Raw genomic sequence first — 22526 nt, 5'->3', positions numbered from 1 at the left:
AGCTGGTCTCTGTTTATTTAGTATTTATGGTGTCAAGTAATTTACCAGCCTAACATTAAAACAAGGTAAAAAGGCGAGAAGTTGTTTGCGTGCGTTTCACCAATAGTGTGCTCTTGCCATATATATATATATACTGCATATACACTGATCGGCCCCAACATTAAATGTATTTTCATACATTTATACATTTACAATGCCTAGATCCATCACTTATGGAACCATGCCTTGAATGCCCAGTGAATGCATTGACCTAGCGTTTATACTAAACATTTGTCTTAACTGCTAAAAGGAATTGTGGGATAATATGTCACTGATCTTACAAAACTACTAAAATAAAACTTGCACCTAGAGTTAATGAAATAGTGTGTAGCTGTCAATTGCTCATTAACCCTCAAAGTGATTTATTGCATTATTAAGCAGTAATCGGTTTTCTAAGTTGAACATGGATTTGGGTTAAAATCCCTGAGAGGATTTCGATATGCAACAGTCGGGAAAACGAACAATTTCAGGTTGTGGGATTATAATTTATTACTAATTAAGTTACGGTCAATTTAATAGGTAATAAATGTTTCTGTTGTAGAGAAATTGAGAAACTTTGACAGTAAAAGCCATTCTCAGAACTGCTATTGATTTGATTTGAGCTGTTGAGTACCTGACTCAATGAAGAGACTAATGGTGAAGTGCTAGGATTTCTAAAGGATTACTCTCTTTGGAAATTGCCCTTTGCTTGTAAAATGCAATTTGTATCATGTGAAATAATACAGTTGAAAGTGTTACACATTCAAAGATTATCCGTAAAACCTTGTAATCCTTAGGGGGAATTCACGAGTCTCTTCGAGTAGAGATATTAATGTGAGAGCTGCTCTTTATTCCTTACAAGCTATTAGTATTTCTGGGTGAAAGCAGTGTTTAATCACATGACTATATACTAGCTTATTTATATGTTAATTTATCAATGATAGTAAAGTTAAGTCAGTAAAGTATGATTCCATGTAGGGTGCAGGGATGGCACTACCATTAAACAAAGTTAGGCAAACAAGCCACTCTCTCCCCTTCTCTAACACCCCAGGCTACTCAGCATCTGGCCCAGTCCTCTAAGGAGGGGGGTCTCAACCAACAATCGGGCCCCAGCAGCTACAGATGACCAGCCCGGTGCTGAATAGCACAGGGCCCCTCCTGGTATCCCTGACCATTACCAGATAAATACTTTAAAAATGTAGTGTGGCACTACAAGTGCCAGCATGCACTGACAGCCCCTGACTGTGCGCATGCACATAACACTTTCGCCGGTGAGGGATCTAGCGATGCTAAAGAGGCTTCAACTGGAACCAGGATGGGTGTGTTACTTTACTGCAAACAGCTTTACGTAATAAATTGCCTAATGTTCCTGTCCACATAGAGATCTTTGGGGACTCCAGTAAGTGCTGGTAATTAGGTTATTGCCAGGGAAATCTCCAGCGTTAACCCTTTGTAAAATAAAAAAAAGAAAAGCCGTGAAAGAGCCGTTTGACAGCGTTTACTCCTCCACCAGTGATCCCATAGTGAGTGTTTTGTCAACATTTTTTGCAGCTAAATATTGCAACAAAAGTGCATGAGCGTTTTATTTTCATATGCTTTCCATGCACTGACTGAGCAGGACCTCATTGAATGTAATAGAATCCAACTTATAGCCACCTACATCTACACTGAATATATTAACTTGGCTGCATATGTAGGTTCATGTGTGTAACAGTAACACACGTCTATCGGAAGCAAAGTTCGTTCATGCAAAATATTTTGTTCTTTACTGTTAACAAGTTTGTATATATATTTTACATTTTGTTTGTACTGCTTGAGATATTATTATTCTCTGTTGTTTATCTAATTTACTTACAGTGTTACTTTATACCAGTGTCTTTCCAAAACAAGCCAAATGACAAATGTGTTCAGATACTTCCACTGTTTCTGTTTTGTCAATATGCAAGGTGGTTTACTATCTGAGTGTGTATATTTGTTTATCATTCCTACTGTACAGCCAAACAAAATGATAAAGCCAACCAGTATTAGGATTACTTATTCTGTCTGTCGTAAAAAAAAAAGCAAGAATACAGGAGAAGGCCATGTAAACATGATCACAGATTCAGTTTAGGGCTGGCCTGAGTTCAGAATTATAATTTTGACAATTACTTACTGTCACTGTAGGAAAACAGACATAATGAAGTTCTGCCTGCAAGGATTTACAATCTAATTGTGCTGTCTGAGGTGCAGGGAGATAAAGTGGCTTGCCTGCGGTCAGATGGAGCTTATATACAGCATCTAAGCAGGATTTCTCACTGTCACCACAGAATGACAGATGGAATGAATGGGAAAAGTGAAGAGAAAGCATTGACTGGTTTGTCTTATTTCTGCAGCCTGTCGTCCTGGGTTTTACAAGGCATTTGCCGGGAATATCAAGTGTTCCAAATGCCCACCACACAGTTTCACGTATGTGGAGGCCACGACTGTCTGTCAGTGTGAAAAAGGTTACTACAGAGCGGACGCAGACCCACCCGCCATGGCCTGTACAAGTAAGTCATTACCCTACGGGGGCCATAGCTAAAGAATTGCTAAACTTTAAGGGAACATGTTATCTACATCCGTCTGTACATTAAACAGATAGCTAAAAAACAAAATGAATAAACATATGATACAGATACTGTGTGTTAAATCCATGTAGTCTCTTATAAATACACATCTGTATATGTCTGCAAGAAGCTAGCCATGTACTTGACAGGAACAAATATTTGAGTATTAATAAGAGTGTGAACTTCCCATGTACTGGCAGAAGCATGCCCACTCTGCTTCCGAGAATATTTCCGTGACATCACCAAACTGCTAGCATTCAACAGATTGGCTGGGCATGATCACATGGTATTAATGTCAAAGGAGCTCACCAACAGCTACATTATACAATGCCTGATAAGTTAACAGGAAGTACTACAAACCTTAGTTTTATATCTGATTTTCCTAAGAATGGTATGTGTGTTAATAATTTTATATTGTAGTTAGACTTTTACTCATGTATTCTAATGATTTTTTTATTTTTCAAGGCTGAATAAGTACGCTTTAAGGGTTAAAATGATCCAAAATTAAAAGGCATACATATGCACCATAAATATAAATGCTTATATACCATTAAAGAATATGGGGTGTATTTAAAAAGAGCCCTCCTTATTGTAACCTATATATAGTGCAATTTAAAAAAATTCCCCGGGGCTGCTGAGTGATGGCTCCCTGGTGACACTGGTCGGCAGCCGTAAGAGGAGTATTAGCAGCTGCCAGGCCAGTGAAGGGTCCTCCTGCGTATACGTGCGCTTCCACTTCCAGATTCCATAAAAAAAATACAAAAATTGTTTTTAAAAACATTTTTAAAAAATAAAAAAACAACTTTGTTTAAAGAAAAAAGGTGAAAATGCTATATTTTGCCTAGAAAACATTTTTTTCCCAGCAGTGAGTTCCGCCTAAAGCTATCAGCAGCGTTCCTTGTAAATCCGTTGTTCATGATAAATAGGATTTCCCATTTTCGCATGGAGAAGCCTCACCGAAGGCAAAGGCTACCATTGGCGATATCCGGCATTAGTCTACACCGGCCAGGGGGCTTTGATTAATAGGAAAAATTCTGAAATCTGGCAAAAAAAACCCCAATATTTTCACAGGATCTAGGGGTTTTCTCCTATTGATAAATAGACTCCTATGTTTTAATAGCAAGATGCAGAGATCATCATCATCAACACCATTTATTTATATAGCGCCACCAATTCCGCAGCAGAGATATTATTAAAAATTATTGGGGCCTGCAATAATAATTTAAAGGGACTCTCCAAATCCACAGTTTTACTTCACCATGGTCATTCCCATCCATGGTCAGTCCTTGTATAAAACAAGAGGAGGAAAAGGAAGTTCAGTCCATGCATCAGATAATTGGGAAATAAAATGTACAGTCACATAATGTAATTGTATCTAAAATAGTAAAACAGGGCAGTGGGAACTTCTATTAACAAAATCTTAGTTTAACTATGCGGAAAGCTAAACTTGTAGTAAATAAGGAGTAAAACGTTAAGATAGGATATCCCGTTCTTCTGAACAGGACGTGGTGCACACAAGGATCACCCTATTATTTAATTCTAAAATATCAGCCAGGCTCCAGAAACATTTACATTTGAGAATGCCATTAGCACATACTTGCCTACTCTCTCCGGTATTCCCGGGAGGCTCCAGAATTTCAGGGACTCCCGAAAGAGTAGGCAAACCTTCACGGCGTTGAATGTCGGGGGTGGGGCTTAATCGCGTTATTAAGCCCCACCCCCCGCTCTTCAATACCGTGAATTTTGGCATTGTATAGTGGGGGCGGGGCTATGGTGATGCAACAACGTCACTGCACCCCCTCCTACCCCCTGTCACATGACTTCTGCCCGGGATCTCCCGGGAGAGAAGTATATTACATGGTTATTACATTAGTATATTACAAGTACATTTCATATTGCTTTACATATCTGATGAGAACCATAAACATGAGGAAATGACAGCATGTTATTTTGAAGCTTCAAAGTCAAATCTAAAACCTGTTACCTAATTAACTGCTGTATGGATATTAGATGATGGATGAGGTCCTTTAAGATCTAAAGAATTTAAGGAAAGGGACATTGCTGTTAATAAAAGAATTGAGAAATTTGAGCAAGAACTGGTAGATAGGAAGACAAGGAAATTTGAGAGAGATAGGACAGATTACGAATTGAATCAAGTGAGGACCTTTAAAAATTATAGGATGCCCAATTCAAATCGTGTTGACAAAATACCATATCGAGAAACAAGGAAAGACACTAATAGGACAAATAGAACCCCTTATAGAAGGGCATGGAAAAGTAACAATGGGGATAACGTACAACAATTCTATGGGAGAAATAGCAATTATCATAGAGAAGAGAATAGAAATAGATATAGGGATCACAGCCCTAGAAGATCATACCGACAAACTCGCGAGCATAGTGAGACATCAATGGATGTGGAAAAGGGGCAACATTCTGCCCGCGATTTAGGAGCTAGACCCAAGGAAAGGGACCCAAACTTTTCTAAAGATACTCGTTTTTTAGAGAAAAGCCCAGAATGGAAAATGGGCTTACATCACAACCCGTACCATGTACTATATCAGAGAACACCCAAAAGAAGAAGAGAGTCAGAGGAAGGAGAGGACGGAGAGAGCAAAGGAAGGAGGATGAGGGTGAGATAGAGTATAGAGGACTATTCAATCTTTCTAAAAAAGAGCTTACTCCCTATCAATCAAAATTACTGTCCAGGGGTTTAAATTTTGCTCCCACAAAAGAGCCGAACATTTTTGATTTATTTGTAGAATTGAATAGATATGTTAGAACCCTTTGTAGGAAAAGATATTTTGCCACTAAGAAATTAAGGAAACAATCGATTGAGGGAGCTCCTATCACTCTTGATACAAATGATTCAAGTAGTCTGGATATTCTTGAAACTTTATGGGAGGAGAATAGAGTAGAGGAAACTAAAGAAACCCCCATTTTTGACATAAATAGTGGCTCATTCAGACGTAGTTCAAACTTTTTTCCTCTCAGTCACAAGAGCTCAGCCATTACTTTCTTTTACAATAGGACGTTACAGGATTTTATGTTAATATGCAGTGGGACAAATCGAAAAGATAAGAAACATCATGATGTAGGAGATGTCCCTCGAATAGGTGTCCCTCGATGCTATTCCAATCTTCATCCGAAAGAGAGACAAGCTATTAAAGAATTACGTAATGATACTTCGATAGTTATCAGATCAGCTGATAAAGGAGGGGGGGTGGTTATTATGGATCGAGAAAAGTATGTAGGTGAAGCAAACAGACAACTAGGGGATCCTTCGTGCTATAAACAACTTCAGAGAGACCCCACTAAGGATTTCCAGTTGGAACTTAAAACTATGTTACTTAAAGCCCTGAATGAAGAGACAATATCTAAAGATGAATATCTCTTCTTATTTTTAGAACATCCAGTGATCCCAATATTTTACCACCTCCCCAAAATCCACAAGTCCTTAGTCTCTCCACCAGGACGCCCCATAATATCGGGCATTAGTTCGCTTACATCTAATCTTTCGCATTATGTGGATCATTATTTACAGGGTTTTGTCCCGCGTTTGTCCTCTTATATAAAGGATACCATTCATTTTTTAAATATAGTAAGCAATCTAGAATGGAAGCCGGATTACGGTTTTTTGACGCTTGATGTCCAAGCATTATATACGAACATACCCCATGAGAAGGGAGTGGAAGTAGTTAGAAGGACTTTGGACACAGATGATAGCATTGGTAAGGCTAAATGTGATTTTATTCTGGAATCCATCAGATACATCCTAACCCACAATTATTTTTTATTTGAGAACCATTTTTATTTGCAGGTCCTCGGTACGGCCATGGGGACCAGGTTCGCGCCGAGCTTTGCCAATCTGTATATGGGACAAGTGGAGGAGGAACTTATATGGGGGGGCCGGTGTGGCGCGAACCTGGTCTTATATGGTCGGTACATAGATGACCTGTTTTTTGTGTGGAAGGGGGATATAGACTCTGTCTTAGAATTTGTTGAATTTTTAAACAACAATACATATAACCTGAAGTTTACTTATGAGTTTAATAAGGATACTATCAACTTTCTAGACATCACAGTAACAGCTGATGGAAACAGAGTCATAACTTCAAATTACAACAAGCCAACAGATGTTTGTAATTACCTCCATTATGAGAGTGGACATCATCGCCCATGGGTGAACAACATACCCAGAGGCCAATTAGGTAGGCTAAGGAGGAACTGTTCAGAAGATTATGATTTTAAGATCCAATCTGATAAAATGATGGATAATTTTAATAAGAGGGGATATCCTGAGAGTATACTTAAGGAAGCTGTTTCCCATGTTTCTACCTTAGATAGGAGTCTTCTATTAGAATCTTCAGATGGAGACAAAACAATAACAAAAAAGAATAGATTTAATAATAGCAATCCAGCCTTTATTTCAATATATAATGCCAAGTCCAGACAAATTGGCAATGCTGTGAGGAGAAATTTTAATATTCTTAAGGAAGACAATATATTAAAGAATGTTTTGGATAGTACACCGAAAGTGATTTTCAGAAAAAATATGGATCTGAAAAGAATACTAGCTCCCAGCATGTTAAAACAAGAGAAGTGCACAAATAATGTCACATGGCTCCCAGATAAACCTAAGGGATGCTATAAGTGTGGCAAATCAAGATGTTTAACTTGTGACCACATTATGAATAGAACTATGAAAGTACGGTCAAACACTTGTGGGGAAGAATTTCCCATTGAACATTTTATTAATTGCGACACTCCATATATTGTTTACATGTTGGAATGTGAGTGTCATCTTCAATATGTTGGTCGAACTATGAGACCGCTTAAAGTAAGATTCCGCGAACACAGATGTAATATCCTTAATGGTCTCTTGACACATAGTGTGTCGAGACATTATTTGGAGGTACACAGAAAAAATCCAGGGTGTCTTAGGATCACGGGTTTGGAACAGGTATTGCCTACTGTGAGAAAAGGGGATAGATTCCGGAGATTATGTCAATGTGAATCCTCTTGGATCTTTAAATTAGGGACCCTTTCTCCGAGAGGTTTGAATGAAGCATTGGAATTTTGCGATTAAAATGGTCACCCTCTATACGAGGAGACTATTTGATATTATATCTCTTTTTAAAATGCAATGAGGCTCAACCTTGTAACCGATGTGTTATAAGAATTGTAAGAACACCAGACTTAGGAGCTCACGGAATAGTATGTGGTGTTCAATTAAGTTTATAGATATAAGATAAGAAGGATCAGATTGAGTTACAAAAGCAGTAAAGCTGCATAAATTAATAAATACTTACCAGAGGAAAATATATTATATTATACATATTATTGTAACATTCGAATAAGGGTGATGTATAGTACTGTAAACGTTATATGAACCACAAGAATGGTGGATTTATGGGCTAAGCCCGTGTGAAGTAGATTCAATCTGGGTCCATCTCTCTTTTCTTTAAAATGTATTGTTGTATGAAATGTGCATTAGAAAAAGGAATGGATTAATATATAAAAATAACTAAATTTATCCGATTGGGTAACGTTTATGTGGAATTATACATCATTGTAATTTGGAGTGATTATCAGATGTCATCTGGCTTCCTTCCAGAAATAATGGAACAGTTCACTTTAAGACACTAATATGTGTGAGGATGATTACGCCCACTTATCCCTTAAATAGGAACCAAAGGTGCAGAAGTAACAGCTTTGAAAAAGTCCTAGGATATAGGACGAAATGCGTCAGCAGGGTTCCTCTCCATATTCTTGTCAAACACAGCGCTGTGTGAAGAAGTGAGAGGTAAAGGAGAGTGTTTTAATACCTACTACAGCTTCCGCTGCAACTAATTGGTTTATTTCCAACGAAACTTTGGTTCCTGGGCAACCAAGGGGTGTATCCCCAGATACGAGGTGACGGAAAAACGTGCTTGCGTCATACGCACTCTTCGGATCACAGATCCAACCTGGGCAAACTCCGTCTCGCTCCATTTATGGAAATCATCCAGGAGGGGACGGTATATTGTATTTGATTTTCGGTTATACTTTAAGTCACGGATCAAGTCGGGTAAGCCCTATTATTTCATATTTTCCGGAGTGCATAAGTCACTACAAGACAGCCACACGTGGTTATGTTTTACTGCTATACACATGAACTCTAAGTTCAACAAGCGGATACATGATACAAAGGAGTTATAGATGACAACAGTTACCTATGCATAGGTGGAACTATACTCTACATATATGTGTTTGGATGTATCGTTAACCATACGGTGGACAACAATACCAGCAAGTTTTTCTATGCACTTTTTCCATTCTATTTGTTCAGGTGTATTACTATTATCCAACATCTATTTTTAATCCCTCCCCTTCCCTTAATTTTTGAATCATGCATGTATTCGGTTTCTGGATATTGGAAATGTATACTTTTTAATTTTTAATTATTATTTGGGTATCTGTATCATATTGGATCCATATGCAAGAATATCTTCATCTATATAAAGATTGGCCTCACCTGTTATAAATATATAGAAGGTGTAGGTAATTGTTCCTCTCTGCAACGATCTCATGAGATAAGGAATATATTCTGTTTCATATATTGAGTGGAACTTACCAACTTATGTGATGCTTTGTATTCCAAATTGAGGATATTTCAGATTTTTCATATATTTGTTATATTAGATGGTGTATGAATAAAATTTCAAATTTAATATTTTAATTTGGCTTCATCGAAAATTGTATCCTATGATAGGAATAGAGCAATATCTGTATTGTGGGTGCCCCAGCGCTTGACTTACAATGTGCATCCTTTAAGATCTAAAGCTGTAAAAAAGCGACGTTGAAGAAATCACAGAAAGCTTGGTAGAAAAATGTCTGCACGTGTCTGAGTAAGTCTATGTCAAACTTCTTCCGTGCATAATTTATAAATGAAAGCAAAGCAATCAGGCCATATTCATAAACAGCCCAGTGACACATTATATTGTTAAATCTAAGGATTAGAATTAATTGTCCCTCTTTGTTCCAAGTTCTAAATCTTACTAAATGATTCACTGTATGTCATTACAGCTTAATATTTGCATGAAATCACAGTTTAGCCAGCATAATTTAATGGCAATTAAAAAGCTATTTAATCGTCATGCAAATTGGCATAAGGGCCCTTCAGTAAAGAGGGTATATTTTTTCAGCATTGCAGTATGTTTTTTTTCTTGGGGTAGCCTATAAAATAATTGATAATATTGTAGTTCTTCAAATAGCTACAATTTTGCATTAATCTGTGCATAGTAATTAAATGAATAAATACAGGAAACTGAATAATTTGTTCTCCGGGGCTGTTACTCTAACTATTCATTATTCAAATTGAATAAAAATAAAAGCACAAAAGACGTGATAATTTGGATTCCATTGGTAACTATTTCATACATAGGGCAAGTATAGTAAACACATCAATTCTGTATTATTTTGACAACTGTGGATTGCAAAAATCCATCAGTGCGGACCGTGTTATTCCTATAAAATGTACGTTATTACTAGATTTTAGCACAATCTGGTAGGGATCAAATCATGGGAATTAATGCATAAAAACAATCCCATATGGCTGGAAAATAAAATCTGTTAAGGTTTAAGAATAGCTAAATAAATTACACAATAGCACAGTTAATGGTTTAAAATAGTCTCTATACAGTATGGATTCCTTCACATACTTATTGGTTTATATTAGAGCATTGTTGGTGCTAGCCAGGGTCCTTTCCCCCACCGTTTCCAAGAATTAGATAATGATCTCAGTGGTTTCTTCTAGAAAATCACCATAATTTATTGTTACAAATAAAAACAAAAAAAGCAAATAGCGCTGTAAATTTGTGTAACATCTCACTATCCCTATTTATCATTTACAGCGCTATTTGCTTTTTGTTTTTTATTTGTATTTGTAACCTAGGGCTTGGCAACTGCTACTTGCAAATTGTGCTGCTGATTGATGCCACCATTTAAGTATCAGATCTTATTAGTGCCCCTGGACACTTAGAGAACAAAAAAGTTCGAAAAAAATAAATATTAATAAATAAAAAAATATTTAAAAATTGTAGTAATTGAGAAAATTCTTTATTCTAAAAGTAAAGCATTCCTTTATTTATTATCTTCTGTTATCGTCATCTTGAGATGGCGATAGCAGAAGAACTGTGGCGGAACATAAACCTTGTCGAGACTTAGCACTACTATCACCTAGTGAGTCATAGGGCGAAGGGCTATCTCTGGATGAAACACCCATTGGTAGGGCTTGTACTCCATAATAAATCGACCTGTTAAGTCTTGAAGATAATCATCTCCTTGGCATTTAGCTTTCTCGCTATACTGAACATTCCGCGCCTGATTCATTAAGGGATATAAACGGTTTTGTGTCTATAATCTGCAGAATTACTCTGCGCATACCCAAAACCACACAATATGCCACAGAACGCAGCAACGTTAAATTCATCTTCGAGCGCAAAGGACACTTACTACAGCCTAGGATTTCAGGGAGGGAGCAGTGTGCGGAGGGGCGTATGCCCATAGCCAGTGTACAGTAAGGGTGTGCCAAGCTCAAGTGGGTGTCTTACTATGCCAGGGATGTCTACCCAGTACTTTCTAGGGTTCTCAGTCACTCAGGGAAATACAGTTAGAAAGTAAACCAAAACAGTTATTGTAATAAAAACAATCACTAGATTATTATGTACACACAGTAAATAAATGTCAGGCAGGTTTACCACATCTTCTGTTCCTTACACCACTAGCTTAGGGAGTTAGTCACCTGGCTGTCCAGACTTCACGACCCATGGATCTCTCTCAGCTGCATATGTAGATTCTGGTAGAGAACGACAACTCAAAAACCAGACCTTGCACCTTCTATGAATGAAATCCCAGAATGAACACCACCCCCCCCCCCCCCCCCTGCAGTGTCTCCTTATAGCTAGGGTCAAATTTCCACTTTCCCCTTCCTTGGTAAACTCCTGGATCTCTCTCTCTCTTTAAACATTGGTAGGTCCTGGATCAGGGGTTGGAGGGGGAGTGGAGATGAGCTGTGCTTCCACAAAGCTCCTTGCTGGGATGCAGAAAAAACGTCTGGACTAGGCCCATGGGGAACAATGAATACTAATTGGCTTCCCCACCTCCAAAGATAGGGTAGCAGTCAGCCCCTCCTAAAATTAATCCCTTACACTACTTTGTGATGTCACAAGGTCCCCAGCTGTTCCATGCTTCCTGTAGAGGAAGGAGGGGGAAGAATGAATACAGCTCCAGCCCCTTCACCTGTATCCTGGACACCACCTGATCTTTACCCATAACCTACCCAACTTCACTTTAAGGACAATGAATAACAACTGCACTGTAGTTGTAGTCTGTTCAGCTGGGGAACAAAAGCAAGGGGAAATGGGATGGTTAGTGTTATCACACTCGTTTTGTCACACTTGTTTTTCAGCCGTATCGCTTATCCCAACTTCAGGTCTCGTCTAAGTGCCAACTAGTGGTGATGACGGCTGGGCATGCTGTTACATGTGTTTGCAATCAGGAGCAACTGTAAAAATGTATTTTATGTACAGTAAATACTCATAACAACCTAATGTATTTCATGTGGGGGGGGAACGAAAGAAAAAAAACTTTTTTTATTATTTTTATAGGTTTTATCATTAATGCCTATGTTATTAACAGGTGTCATTAACATGTGTTTTAAAACAAATGCACATTGCACTCAGTATGTGTCCCTTAATGAATCAGGCCCCGTGATGTCACTTGCAAGGTTGGGGACACATTGTGGAAACAACCAAACATGAACTTTGAGCACATCTTGTTTTTAAGGAACGTGTGGCCCTGGCCTCACAGCCAAAGTCATCACATTCACACACAATGTACTGTTACAAGTAGCAGAAATAAAAGGACATTTAAATTTAATAGAGTTTTGGTTTTGAAATATACTTTAAGGCGGACTTATCATATACACACAGTGGAGGCAGATAGACTGTACTCATAGGCAGTCACTCTATCAAATTCTCCGGAAATAGTTGCATCATATTTATATTATTAGTTCCTTGTTTAGCCCACAGAGCCCTAATAGCTGCTAGGCACCCGCCCCCATGACCAGATGAAGATTGATTACCCTACACTAATTGTATGGTTTTTTTCTTCGTGACTGAGTGGCCAGGATTACCCTTGCCCATTGGCCTAGGATGTCTTTTTTCTTCTTCCAACTCCTGCTCCTGCCTATTGCTTTAAAAAGCCACCCCGAAACTGTCTATGCTGTGATTGTCGAGCAGCAGAGGGAAAGATGGAGCATTGTGGTGGCTGCTGTCGCTCTCTCCAGAGGTCAATAAAGATAACAGATCAACAAGGATACGTCATACTTGCCTACTTTTGCAGGCAGCTTTCCAGGAGGGGGTCCGTCGAGGGGGGCGTGGCCACGCGCGGGGCACCGTTAGGCAATCTCAGGCAATTTTAGCCAATCGCAGCAGGGGGCGGGGCCACAATGACACGTTAAGCCCGCCCCCACCCCCTCAATCTTCAAGAACGCCGAAATCTGGATACGGGATTTTTGCCTGCTCTCTCTGGAGTCCGGGATGACTCCTAAAAATTCGGGAGTCTCCTAGACATTACGGGAGAGTAGGCAACTATGGGATACGTAGGTAGAGTGGTATAGTGGAACAGTGCAGTGAATGCCACAGGGAGCAAAAATCAGTAACTTGCTGAGTGCTGCCATAATCTGCCAAAGCCTCTGCTGAGAGAAGGTGACAGATTCACTTAAAGTTCTGTATATCAAATAAGTTATTATGGGGCCTATTTATGAAGTCCTGGAAACTGCTTTTTCCACATAGTTTAGTCATTTTTAAGTAAAATGTTCATTTAAGAACAGCCTAATGCAGGATATATCAGAGATATCTTCTGCAATCTGCGAAATTACGGCATTAAAGTGCAATCCCCATCATACTCAATGGGAACTGCGGTCTGGGAATTTGGTTTTTTTTGTAAATAAATTTTATTGAATATTTTTCAAAACAGGATATACAGAAAAAAGAAAATGGACCGAATCGCAGACTTTCAGGATAAAACACACATCACCTTACAGGCAGAATCAAAATAACATGTCAATATTAATACATATGTCGATTGAGAGAGCAGCCATGGGAATAGACTAAATTTGAGCAAACTTCATTGAGTGGCACAATCCGTGCCGGGGTGGGGGAGGGAGAAGGTTTGGGAGAGGAGAGGAAAAGAAAAGAAGAAAGAAGGGGAAGAATGAGGAGGGCAAGAAGGGTTTGTTGTTATAGGAAAAGAGAGCAAAGGGAAAGTAGTGAAGAATAGGGAGAGACTCAATGGAGTATATTGTGTTCTCAAGACTTATAATGGAAATGTTACATTAAGAGATACGTTGCGAAGAGGCAAAATAGGCTTTCCAAAGATGCCATGTCGAGAGGAATTGGTTTGGACGATCATTTAATATACTAGTCATGTGTTCTATATTATATATCTGCCAGACACGGGCTGGGCAATTTTATCAGGCCTGGAAAAGCTTAGCTATATCTAAAGACTGTGATAGCCATTGAATACTGTTGGGAGAGCTTTGCAGTAGGGGGATCTTTGGATCCCTCTGGGCAGCGCTGCTGCTCTCTCCTGAGCTATTATCTGCAAATGTCTTCAGTAGCAAAAAGTCATCGCCAGGGCAGCCTCCTATTGGATGTACTGTCCCAATATGACTTTATTAGTAAATTGCTCTGAAGGGTCATCTGTCATCATTGCTATGACAGATGATACCTTACGTGCAAAAAGATGGTAAAAATTAAATAGGCCCCTAGATATAAATTGCAATTTTTTTTTATAAAAAAATTAAGAATAACTGAGGCCTGGGCAACTGGAGCCAAGGCCAAGCAATGCCCCTCATGATCTGGCATTCTATAGTCACTTTGTTGTTCAGCATGTGTTGTTTCAAATTGCACTTGATAACAGGTATACAACCTTAAATTTTAAATCTGTAAATACTTTAAAGATGGACAGATCCCCTGTTGCATTCTAGGAGTTGCCACAGAGTTTTTGTTACATTAAAAGTGGATAGTCTATGAGTCGCTGCTGGTCCAGTGCACTTCCAATCGTAAGGCTCTCCCCTCATTATTTGCTATCCATAGTATAGTACTCCAGAGCACCCTCTGCATTTGTTGATATTTATTGTGTTTGTTTTCATGTGTCATGTGATTGCCATGGCAACCACAGTCACAAGACATATGCTTTAGTGGTCAGAGTGGCGTTTTAATGTTCATGTCATGAACCCCGTCCCACTCCTTCCTCTGCAATCAAATGACCACGAAGGAGCTTTTTGATTTATTGTTTTAGACTAAGGGCCTGAGACAGTCAATCAAATAAAGGAAAGTAAAGCAAAATAACTAGTAACTTTGCACTTGGCAAAACCATGTTGCATTGGAGGGGGAGGTAAATATAAAATGTGGGGTCAGATTTATAGTCGGGATAGGGCATGTCTTAGATCTTATTGTGTCCAGTAAGCCCACTGTGAATTTTAATTCATTGTTTGTTCTAAGGGGCCTGTTTATCAAACATTTTACCTTAAATCCTGCCGAAACAGCTGTTTACACAGGACTAAGGCTTTATTTAGTATGGGGGCTATATAGCAAAAGTGTAACACCGGAGTTATCACACATATCTCATACTTGCCCTCTCTCCCACAATGTCAGAGAGACTACTAAATTCTGGGTAGGTCTCCCGGACTCCCGGGAGTTCAGGCCTTCCGCATCCAGGCAATTTCCTAGTGAAATGGGCAAGATGGGATCCTCCATGATGGGATCCTCCATGATGCGATTCACCATGAATCACTTTATTTTGGACAAAATCGCACTTTCACGTCATTGCATTATGGAGACGGGGACAAAAATTACGAGATTCGCACATCACTCCCCCTTAAAGGGTAAGAATCTTCCAGCTGCATCTCTTCTATGGTGATGTACTAGATTAATAACACCGGATGAGTGACATTATGTAACTCAGATCTGCAGCTGACAAAAAAAGTCGCACAATTCCTAGTTTAGTACCGGGGACAAAGTGTGGTTATCCACCAGGAACCTGCGCTTACGAGTGCACAGTATGAAGTTTGCATCACGTTTTATTGGACCTTTCAAAATCCTACAAACAATTTATCTAGTGGCTTTCAGGTTGGATTTATTGACCTCATTACTGTCAGGGGCCGTCCCTGCATCGCCTCTATGCAGCAGGGATGGCTGCTTGTCGTATCTGGCCAGGGGCGTCCTGTTGCTAGGCATAATGGATGCAATCTACCCCACCATCTGGGCGCATGCAGGACCCCAACAGGACCCTTTCCTCGCCACCTGTCAGTGGTCAGTGTCGTCACTTACTGCCCCCACATCTCTCTCCCATCCGTGTCCAGCTGCATGTATTTAAACCTGACTCTGACATCATTAGGATGCCAGGGTATCAGGTCTTACTTGCCTCCAGAGTTCCTTGTGTTTCCTGCATCCTGTTAGCTCCTAATTTATTGACCCGTCTTGTTTCTTGACCCTCCTTCTGGATTGTGGTTGGATGCTTCAGCTCTCCTGGTTTGACCTTGTTTATTCTGACCTCTCTCTCTGGATCTCCCCTGGTACTGCATTACCTGATTGACTTGACCTGGATTGTTTGACTATTCTCACCACTACTACACTGGTAACTGTCCTGGAGAACCGCAACCTGCGCACCTCTTGCAGCCAAACCCAAAACTCCTTGTGGGGTTCCCTGGTGAAAACCAGGGATGCTTTAGACTCCGCGCCTCCTTGTTCAGTTGCGCAAATACCAGTTAGTAGCTCTATCCTATACGTAATCCTGACAATTACATGTCTCCAATGTCTTCCACATTTCTTTAATCAAACTTTTAGTACTTAATAGGTTTACCTCGAGAAATGATTCTCCTTCCTCTATAGCAGTTGACCAGCAAAAGGAGTATGAGGTTAGCCATATTTTGGACTTGTGTTTCTAAAAGTAATCTTCAGCTCCTTGTAGATTGGATAGGTTGCGGTTCCTGATGCGTTTTCTTGGGTCAAGGCCTTTGACATTCATGCTCCCCAGTTTCTTAAGCTGTTTTATAGAAATTTCCTTTTAAGCCTTTTATTGGGTGTCCGGAGTCCACCCTTAAGAGGGGGAGGTACAGTCACATCGGAGTCGGCTGTTACTTTTCAAACCCGCTGTCCAGCATGGTCCCTCTCCCCTTAGCTCCAGGCACAGAACCTTGTGCCGTAATAATACTTTGTCCAACAGAAGGTGCATGGCCCTTTCAGTGGTCTGAACCTGTGATCATGTGTTCTGACCTGAGGCGCGCCCTATTTATTTGCACAGCTATTTAAACCTGGCATGTGCCAAAGTATTAGGCTCCAAACATTTACTCCAGCGTTCCAATACTTCTTGGGGCTAATTCCTGTGCATTCTGACCTGGATCGTTTCTGAACTCACTTCTGCCTGTCGTTTGGTAAGGTTTATGCTCCTGTTTGTTGCTGACCCGGCTTGTTCTGACTTCTGTTTGCTGATTTGGCTCCCTGCAGTCTGTTTGTGTACCAGTTCCAGCTACGTTGACCAGTCTCTTGATACAGTTTGATATCAGCTCGGAGGCTGCACATAGGGCCGCGACCTGCAAACCTACCTGCAGGGAAGCCCAAACCTCCTTGCAGGGGTCCCTGTCGAAAATTGGGGGGGTTAATTAGACGCCACGTCTCTGTCACTGCAAGCGCTAATCCAGGTTGGCGAAAGTGAATCCATGTTATCTGCTAGATTTGTGACACCGTGACTATATCACTCCTCCTTGACATTTGTGAGTGAATTAAATATGACATATTCCAGTGATCCATACTGAGTAAAAGATTAATTGCAGAATTTGAACTGTTGGTATGTGTACCCTTTTATACTGTATATCACAAAGCTGAAAGCAACCAATGTTATGACATTCTTGATGAAAAAATCCCTCTATTAGAACCTAGAGAACCTGGCCAGTTAGAGAGATAATCAATGTTTTGTTCACAGAACAAGACAGTATAATATAAACAATGAAAATATACTTCTCAACTGCAGAAGAGCAAATATTTTGACACCTCTGTAGGACAAAGTAAGGTGTTAGCTGCCAAGAAACAAATATTACAGTCAAGAATTCAATTTGTATGTTTTTTCTCCCGAGCAGTATAAACAAGTACATAATGTTTTATGGGCAGTATGTTTTGTTTTTGCATTTGCTTGCTTTTATTTGCATTATGCTAGCACTGTGTGACCAGATTTTTTTTATTGTTAAAGACTTCTTCAATTCTTAAACTTGTAAATATCCCTATTTTTCTATACTTATTCCCCTTATAAGAGCAATGCATATTCAAGGGGGAAATAGTATCTCTGTCCTTTTTGGGCATACCTTAGGCAGGATGGCAAATTATACTGCTATTTTAAGATTGCAATCCCTTGTAAATATGAGGTGTACTTCTATAACATAAATCACTTCGGTTACCTGTAAAAAGACACGTCGATTATCAATTTTTCCTCAGGGTTTTGTTTCAAGCTGCTATTAATGAATTACAGTTTGCAATGTGTCATGGGATTGCCATGGCAACCACAGTCACAAGACATATGCTTTAGTGATCATAGTGGCGTTTTAATGTTCATGTCATGAACCCCCTCCCATTCTTTCCTCTGCAATCATATGAACACGGAGGAGCTTTTTGATTGACTATTTTAGACTAAGGGCCTGAGACAGTCAATCAAATTAAGGAAAGTAAAGCAAAAAAAATAGTAACTTTACACCTTAGCAAAACCATGTTGCATTGGAAGGGGAGGTAAATTTAAAATGTGGGGACAGATTTATAGTTGGGGTAGGGCATGTCCTAGATCAACTTTAAATCTCGGTGTAAAAATAAAGCTATCAAGTATTTGTGTGCTATATGAAAAAACAGCCAATATTTTCCTTATGTGCAAAACAATAAACTAATTTGCACCCCTTGCATTGTAACATGGTTTGTCCTGGAGAAACTTTACTCTTTTTTGCCTTGCTTTCCTTAATGAATGAGGCCATTTGTGCATTTTTTTTTTTAAAACAAACACATAAATTGGGCATGTGCCGACCCATATTCAACAAGCAGTGGATGTAAAGATACGTCTGTTGATGAATACAGATCTAAGTCTGCACTTCTCTAACCGACAATACACTGCAAGATATGTCCAATACATATGTGGAATATAAAGTCACAAAAGAACGTACATAACAAAAAAAACTATTCAATTAATTCAACTGTTAATAATATAGTAATTTATGACAAAACATTAAAAAATAAGTGTTTTTTTTTTTTATTTCTTCCATAAAATACATTTACTTATGTCTACTGTACATATAATGCATTTTTAGAGTTGCTCCTGATTACAAACACATCTTCTAGCATGCATATGCAGCCATCATCACAAGTGATTGGCACTTACACCTGACCTGTAGCTGGTGCAAGTGATACAGCAGAAAATCATGTACCTTTGAGATGCCCAAAGCTTAAATATGAGGCTGCTGTGGGCGCTCGAGCTTGGCACACCCTTACTGTACATTGCCTACGTGTATACACCCATTACCCTCCTGTTCCACCCTTGACATTGTCGACCGTAGTAATGGTCTTTTGTGCTTGTAAATGAATTGAGTGTTGCTGCGTTCTCTGGAGTATGGTTTGTTTCTGGGCTTGCGCAGAACAATTTTATGCAAAATATGGCACATACTGGGATTTTCATGCCTTAATGAATCGGGCCCTAAATGTTTCCGGGAGAGGAAGACACTTTTTTTGCACTGGCAGCCATATAAATGTGCCCCACAGAATATTTTGCCAAGGGAACATTGAGTTATAGGAGAACCTCTTGATAAAATGACAGCTTCATGTTTAATGGGTACAACACTTGCTGTTAATAAAATATAGGTGAGATTGCACCTATTAGCACTTCATATTTACTTACCTAATCAACACTTTCCACTGGTTATCACTTATCGGTCTTGAATTCAACCTTTAGCATCACAAAATGTTTTTATCCCCTGAGATTCTTCAGTGTAAAAATGGAATTCAAAATGAGTTATTACAGTACATGGGTTTATATTATATCAGCTAGTAGGCAGCATCTGTAGACATATTGTGGCTTTAGGGGACAAAAAAACATTCTGCAATTTTTTTTATGGAGTAGCAAATACTGTTTTACACTGGAATATTATATATAGTGGTACTGAAGAAGTAAAATGGTACTATTTCCATGTAATGTTTATTAAAGCAAAGCTAAACAAAGACAGAATCTGGTTTCTGTGTTATTGTCCCTGGTAAATGCCACAATACTAAGTTGCTTTACCTGTTTATGCAATATATTGTTTCTCCCTTTTGAAGTCCTTTTATGATGTATTAGTAAGCCCACATATGATAATTCATTTCTAAGGTTGACAGCCAGGGGTGACCAAGGGGTAAATGTATCAAGCTGCGGGTTTGAAAAAGTGGAGATGTTGGCTATAGCAACCAATCAGATTCTAGTTATCAGTTATTTAGTACATTCTACAAATGACAATAGAGAATGTGATTAGCTGCTATAGGCAACATCTCCACTTTTTCAAACCCGCAGCTTCACACACTTTACCCCCAGCACTTATACTTGCAGTCTGGGGGTGGTCAATGGAGAGCACTTCTTTAATGCCTTTGTGTTCACTAGCAGTGAACATGAGTAGATAGAGTAGACCAGTGGTTCCCAAACTTTTTCAGTTCGAGGCACCCTTAGGGTCATCATAATTTTTCCAAGGCACCCCTAAGCCAAAATAATTACCGGGTAGTCCCGTTTAAGTAGTTTTTTAAGGGTCAAAATGACGTAAGATGTATTTAGACCCTTTCACCATCACATTGTGCCCTTTCATCATATTACTGCACCCCTTCACCATATCAGTCTGTATCCCCCTCTTTGCCATCTCACACAGTGAGTCCCCCTCTTTGCCATCTCACACAGTGAGTCCCCCTCTTTGCCATCTCACACAGTGAGTCCCCCTCTTTGCCATCTCACACACTGAGTCCCCCTCTTTGCCAGCTCACACACTGAGTCCCCCTCTTTGCCAGCTCCTCTCTCCCTGTGTCCCCCTCTTTGCCAGCTCCTCTCTCCCTGTGTCCCCCTCTTTGCCAGCTCCTCTCTCCCTGTGTCCCCCTCTTTGCCAGCTCCTCTCTCCCTGTGTCCCCCTCTTTGCCAGCTCCTCTCTCCCTGTGTCCCCCTCTTTGCCAGCTCCTCTCTCCCTGTGTCCCCCTCTTTGCCAGCTCCTCTCTCCCTGTGTCCCCCTCTTTGCCAGCTCCTCTCTCCCTGTGTCCCCCTCTTTGCCAGCTCCTCTCTCCCTGTGTCCCCCTCTTTGCCAGCTCCTCTCTCCCTGTGTCCCCCTCTTTGCCAGCTCCTCTCTCCCTGTGTCCCCCTCTTTGCCAGCTCCTCTCTCCCTGTGTCCCCCTCTTTGCCAGCTCCTCTCTCCCTGTGTCCCCCTCTTTGCCAGCTCCTCTCTCCCTGTGTCCCCCTCTTTGCCAGCTCCTCTCTCCCTGTGCCCCCCTCTTTGCCAGCTCCTCTCTCCCTGTGCCCCCCTCTTTGCCAGCTCCTCTCTCCCTGTGCCCCCCTCTTTGCCAGCTCCTCTCTCCCTGTGCCCCCCTCTTTGCCAGCTCCTCTCTCCCTGTGCCCCCCTCTTTGCCAGCTCCTCTCTCCCTGTGCCCCCCTCTTTGCCAGCTCCTCTCTCCCTGTGCCCCCCTCTTTGCCAGCTCCTCTCTCCCTGTGCCCCCCTCTTTGCCAGCTCCTCTCTCCCTGTGTCCCCCTCTTTGCCAGCTCCCAGCTCCTCTCTCCCTGTGTCCCCCTCTTTGCCAGCTCCCCTCTCCATTCCTTTACTTACCTTCATCCTCATTTTCTGCTGTCTTCTTTTCTGCTTTCTTCTCTCTGCTGCTCCTGCTCTTCACTGACACTGTCGGACATGATGACGTCACGCCCGACAGTCTGTAAGAACAGTGAGGAGGATATGGCGTTGGATAGGTAAGTTCTTTTCTTTTTTTTTTTTCTTTCTTTTTCTTCTGAGGGCGATCCCGGCACCCTTGTGACAGCGCCGCGGCACCCCAGGGAGCCGTGGCGCACACTTTGGGAACCGCTGGAGTAGACAATTTCCTAATGACGCAGCTGTCTTCGCCACAGCTGCCGACCAATAGGTTCCATCCCCATACCTGTTTATATACTTTTACTAGTGTTGTAGTAAAAGCATAATTTTTAAAGATCAGGGGTCTAGTAGTTTTCAGCCATGAAAAGGAAGATGTCTAATTACAAGCCCTCTCGCCCGCATATCAATCACACAAGACTAATGGTAACATAGTTGATTCAACACATACCCCAAGTCATGAACCATAAAAACTGCATGAATTTAATTTCCTATGCTATTATAAACAGTGTGCACTTATTAGTTCATGTTAGTAGAACGAAAAACAAAAATAAACCAAGAAACTCCCACAGACATTGTGGGGTAAATTTATCAAACTGCAAGTTTCCGGCAGGGTGGAAATGAGATGTTGCCTATAGCAACCAATCAGATTCTAGCTATCATTTTGTAGAATGTACTAAATAAATGATAACAAGGGTCTGGTTGCTATAGGCAACATCTCCACTTTTCAAACTCTCCGGAAACTTGTAGCTTGATAAATTTACCATCGTGTCTTAGTCTGGGATGCCTGATTTAAAAAAAATAAGACAAGAAAAGAAAGCCAGTTGTATGTTAACATTACAAATTGTAGCTCAATGGGATAATATCAAGAGTCATAACTAGTTTGCTCTGCACAGCTATCTCCTGAACCATGTTATTATTGATGTACAGAGTAATTATGCAAAGGACAATTCTTTGTATTATTTACCTGAACAATCTTGTAGGAAACA

General features: G+C 40.3%; 1 protein-coding gene across 4 annotated transcripts in view; it reads left to right on the top strand.

Annotated features, from left to right (window-relative positions):
• Positions 1-22526, top strand: part of LOC142139435 (ephrin type-A receptor 6) — a 630331-nt gene that overhangs the window by 278905 nt on the left and 328900 nt on the right. For all 4 annotated transcript variants that reach the window (XM_075197036.1, XM_075197034.1, XM_075197035.1 and 1 more), the window contains exon 4: positions 2391-2546. In XM_075197036.1, coding sequence (XP_075053137.1) covers positions 2391-2546 — 156 coding nt within the window. The remainder of the gene's footprint in view (positions 1-2390; positions 2547-22526) is intronic.

This window comes from Mixophyes fleayi, chromosome 2 (genome assembly GCF_038048845.1).
Source record: "Mixophyes fleayi isolate aMixFle1 chromosome 2, aMixFle1.hap1, whole genome shotgun sequence".
Lineage (NCBI taxonomy): Eukaryota > Metazoa > Chordata > Amphibia > Anura > Limnodynastidae > Mixophyes > Mixophyes fleayi.
Note: the sequence above shows the minus strand (reverse complement) of the source record. Positions and strands in the feature narration are given on the sequence as shown.